This window comes from Penaeus vannamei, chromosome 39 (genome assembly GCF_042767895.1).
Source record: "Penaeus vannamei isolate JL-2024 chromosome 39, ASM4276789v1, whole genome shotgun sequence".
NCBI lineage: Eukaryota > Metazoa > Arthropoda > Malacostraca > Decapoda > Penaeidae > Penaeus > Penaeus vannamei.
This window is the reverse complement of record NC_091587.1, coordinates 27,645,503-27,650,502: the sequence shown is the minus strand read 5'-3', so window position 1 is coordinate 27,650,502 and position 5,000 is coordinate 27,645,503. Positions and strand designations below refer to the sequence as shown.

The 5,000-nt window shown below is 39.4% G+C and overlaps 1 protein-coding gene across 1 annotated transcript in view; it reads left to right on the top strand.

Moving 5' to 3' along the window:
* Window positions 1-3,768, top strand: part of Tasp1 (Taspase 1) — a 34,447-nt gene extending 30,679 nt beyond the window's left edge. The window contains exons 8-10 of the mRNA XM_070116684.1: window positions 221-364; window positions 564-715; window positions 1,577-3,768. Coding sequence (XP_069972785.1) covers window positions 221-364; window positions 564-715; window positions 1,577-1,777 — 497 coding nt within the window. The 3' untranslated portion in view covers window positions 1,778-3,768. The remainder of the gene's footprint in view (window positions 1-220; window positions 365-563; window positions 716-1,576) is intronic.
* The last annotated feature ends 1,232 nt before the right edge of the window (window positions 3,769-5,000 follow it).

The following is a 5,000-nucleotide window of genomic DNA, read 5'->3' as shown; positions in this document are numbered from 1 at the left end:
GGAGTGTAAGGGGTAATGCTCAGCCATAACATTTCACATTTGTTTGATGTTATGGCCTGTCTTTTAGGTTCGTTAAATCTGCCTATTAAATCTGTTGATAAAAGATATGGGTCTATTTTGCATTAGGCTGTGGTTTCTGCATTTTATGCATCATAAGTCACTTACTTTGTCTGTCTTTATTTAATCAAATGTCATTAACTATGTACCTGCTTTGCGCCAGGCAGTGGTGTCAGCATAGGAGTGAGTACAACCGGATGTGGGGAGCACCTCATCCGTACCATGTTTGCTAGACTCTGTGCCCGGGCAGCCATCTCACCGCACCTTGGTTCCAACATCATTGAGACGGTCACCACACACTTCCTGGGTAAGGGGATCAGATGGCAGATGTGGTGTCCATTACATGGAAAAAGGGAGAATTTTCTTTAAAATATATGTGAATGAACAGAAATATAGATGTATTTTGTAATTTTTTCTCTTTTTTCTTAAATCAAATATTTTTCTCATAAATAAAGAAAATATCTCCTTAAAAATATATACCTCTAAATCATAATCACTCTTTACAGAATCCGATTTTTTGGAGGGTGTTCATCCACGGATGGCCGGGGCTCTGATCCTCCGACACGACCCACAGGGAGCAGTGAGTGACCTGTACTGGCTTCACACCACACGTACGATGGGCGTCTGCTACATGACCACCAACGACCGTAAACCACAGGTAAAGAGGAGTTGTATGGCTGCATAAGGGGGTTCCATGTTATAGTTTTTTGTTTGCAGTTCGTATGAAATGCTAATGTGTTTGGCAATATAAAGGTAATCTTAATGCAAGACTAATGTTTTTGAATTACATAATGCACTGATTTCCAATTAAATCTATAAGAATTATAATTATGCCAATGTATTTGCCGTGCAAGTTTCACAAAAGTTATATTCCTAAATCTCTTGTTAAAGATTCATTAATGTTTGCTGAAGATAACATTAGTATTATTTGGCCATGATAATCAGTATTATTAAGCCTTGATTATAGCCCAAAAAAAAAGTTTGTCAAAGTTAAAATGTCAAACCATGTGGTAGACATTCCTTGGTGCAGCTTGTCCAAGACTTTCATTTAGCCATCAAGCAGCAAGATCTTAGAAGTGCTAAACAAGAATATGTAACTCTGCAGGGGCCTAGAATTCAGTGAAATGTGCAGAAAAATGCAGAAGTAACGTTGATATGGTTGCATAGAGATGTACTAGCCCACTGCTGATTCAGTACAAGGAGAAAGCCCATTTAGTGCTCTCCCTGAACTGTTCTTCAAACATAGCTACTTGTTGATTATTATACATATTTAATAGTAGTATGAATTCTCTACTGCTTTTGTAATATATCTTATTCAATATATATTCATCAATTATGTATTATAAGTGGGCCTTTTGATTTCTTATTTTTCTCATACTTTTTGGTATGTGATAAGGCCAAGTTTTGCAATGGTTAGACTTGCAGATCTTAAATTTATGAAAGTTAAGGACCGACTGTGAAAAGAGTGTTTCTTTTCTTACCCCTTTTCCTACCCTCTCCTGCCCCCAACCCTCCAAAGGCCCAGTTCTCAGAGCTCGCAGAAGACAAGATTGGTATCTCAGTAAACCTCCAGTGCAAATCCTTTGGAGCTGGTGTTCCTGTGACCACCTCCCAGGAGCTCCAACCTGGTCCCTCGCGTGTGGGCTTAGGGGGCCTCCTATCAGGGGAAGAAGAGCACAGCAAGAGCGAGTCCAGTGACGACGACGATGAACCAGGGTAACAGAGAGGACAGAAGAGACAGAGAGAGGAATCTTAGAAAAGGGAGAGATGTTTCATGACAAAATGGAAGTTTTTTTTTTTCTCTCTCTCTCTCCATTCTCTCTCCCTTTTGCTCTCTCTTTCTCTTAACCCTTAGTAAGAAAAAGAAAAGAATAAAAAATGAATAAAATATATGGAAGAACAAGCTGGAGGTGAGTTTACCGAGCAATGAAGAAGATTCACTGACGATGTTGTAAGAGCTGTATTGGAATATTGTAACGGGAAAGATTTGCAGTTTTGGAATACTTGAAGTGCGTTTAAATCTATATTGGAACTGGCATCAAATGCTCAGAGATTCCCAGGGTAATGATATTTTACAATGATATTGTAATATGCAGCTGTTTTTTCAGGGTATGATCCTTTAACAATTGAAAAATGTTCTCAAAGTGTGTCGTAGTTTTGTCATTCTGGTTCAGTGTTCATTGTAAAACGCTTCTGCCTGGAACCACATGTTTATGGGAGGTGTTTTCAAGATGATTTTCCATCTCTTCAGGGTAAATGTGAGACAGTCTGGCAACTGCTGCATTTCAAAATCACTCTAGGATTAAGGTTCTCTTAACTGTCACTGCCAAACGTGCACAGCCACATACCAGTATTTTCCCAGCATTTCCATATTAACACAGTTCTTTCCAGAAAGTGCATTACAAGCCTGTGGTAGCCGGGTGAGTAGGTTGTACCTCAAACCTATATCCTACGCTTTGGAAGCCACAAAATTTCTCCCCAAGAGATCTTTATTATCCACGGGGGCCTTAAGAGTTGTACGGAATTGCTATCGGTGCGAAAGCTCACTACTTTGGCATGGCAGTTGGTGTTAATAATAGAATTGCATATGTCCATTATGGTGCATATGCACGTCATGCCTTATTAGGAGCTGCAGATATACCTCATAGAGAATTTCCTGACGAGCTCACTGCGCCTGGAGAGCGTACGACTCGTGAGAAGATTGTGTATGGGGGTAAGTTACTCTCCCAGCAACAGAAGAAAAAAAACCTTACTCAGGTACCACAGGTGTTATGACTGCCACACAGGAACCATACGCTACCTCAGTTGTGCCACCAACCAACAGTCCTTCACTGGCCTGCAGCATGTCCCCCTAGAGACATTATGCAAAAGAGTCCTTAGCTCTCCTTCATGGCTTTTATACTCTAGGTACTTGCAGCAAGGAATGATTATGATGATAACAACAACATGATTAATGATATTTTGGATATATAATTATTAAGGACAGTAAGCTTACTGTTTCTTAGCTCTAAGTAGGCAGCTATATGGGACCATTTGTTGCAAGGTCACTGAAGGACTGAACCGCTCAGGGTGGGCTTAGGATTGGACGTCACACGTACTGTTGCTCATGCTGCTAACACTCGTGCTCTTATTGCATTGTATCAAGAGGCCACATGACCTCTCCGTATATATATATATATGTACATATATATATATGTATGTATGTATATCTCTGGTTTGCAGAAACAGGTGATGATGATGATGATGATGATGATGACAATGAAGTTGATGTTGTTGCAGACAGTCTGATCAGGTTGGAGCAAACCAGTAGGAGTACAAACACTTATCTGCCCATAATGCTCATACTCCCATTCATGTTGTTTGCCCATTCTCTGTGATTGTCAGGACTGCCAGCCAGTTGTCTATGCTTCCTCCGGTGACTAATTATTCATAATTGTAATGTCTTTTATATACATTCCATAATATTGTTGGTGCACTTTTTATATAATATGTTCCCTCTCACCCTCGATCATGTGTTCGTAATAGCTACTACTAGCCCTATCGGCAGCATGAGCAATGGTTACGGTTGTCCTCCCCAAGCTGTACACTTGGTGAGCTCCACAAGTGCCTGTTGAACCACTATACCTCAAAAGTCTCCATAGTATCTCATTCCAGTGGACCCATATCAGGAGTTTTGTTGTGCCCTTACATAGCCGATCATAAAAAAATAAATGAAGTGGAGGCCGGGCTAACAAGCAGAGCTGCACAGAGGCTAAACTTGTTGAATGTTTCTTGCATTTGTTCAGAAGGCAGCCGGTCTCCACGCCACTCGACCCACAATAGTTCTCATATCAATGAAGGTTGGTAAGAGGCGATGCTTACCGGCTATGCTCACGACCCCGTACTTGTTACCGATGCCTATAAGCTCGTTCAGACCAACCGTGGGCAACTGTTGGTAATTACCGTCTTATTTCCAACCCACTTTTTACTGTGACGTGTTTGTATGTTAAGCATTTTTTGACATTTTGTTTCTTTTTGAATATTAATCGTTATTTTTTTCTTTATTATTATTTTTATTGCCTCTTATGGCATAGCTGTAACTGTAGCTTGCATTAGTAGGTTTGAGCTTGATTTATGTGTATTGTACTTTTAACTTGGGGTGACCCGTGCCCAATTAGCTTCTCGTAGGTATGACAGCAAGGCGTCAGGGACTCAGGTCTTCATTATAGGGTGAATAAATAAATAAATAAAAAAGAAGAAAAAAAATTAAAATTGCTTCAGAAGCCTTGTTCTCTACATTTTACGGTTGGTAATATCTTTTTTCGTCAGTGTGACTAAACTCTTTGCTGCGACACCATTGTGTGGCGAGCCGTTTACCTTCCCTCAGTTAACCAGCACTGCCAGTGTGAATGAGTGCTCATCTAGACATGCTACTCAGATGCTGTTTCAGGATGTGGTTAAAGATCAAGAATGAGTGAAAAGTTTTTTTTTCTTTCTTTTTATTTGCTAGTTAAGTTATGATGATAATAACAATAACTTGGTGTTGTGGTGATTTTCCTTTTTTTATATATGTGCATAATTATTATTATTTATATTTTTTCCTCTCCTCTCTTTTAATCTTTAATCATAATATAGATAAGGAATTAATTTTGCAATAGCTTTCAGTATTGCCAACTTGCTGGGCATTCTGCTGTGAATGACCCAGGCCAATTTCCCACCACAGTATCACCTGCATCCAAAGACCATGCAATGGAGGGGTACCTGTTACTATGCAGCAGGTTTTGTTATCAGTAGGAGTGCATACATAGTATATGGTTATTATCTTTTTTTATGGAGTTAGATGTGATTTTTTTTTTTATAGATTTTTTTCTTTTTTTCTCTCTCCCTTTTTTCTTTCTTTTCTTTTTCCTTCTCTGTTCTTTTCCATTCTGGATTTCTTTGTTTTTCTCTCTCCTAGGACCAAA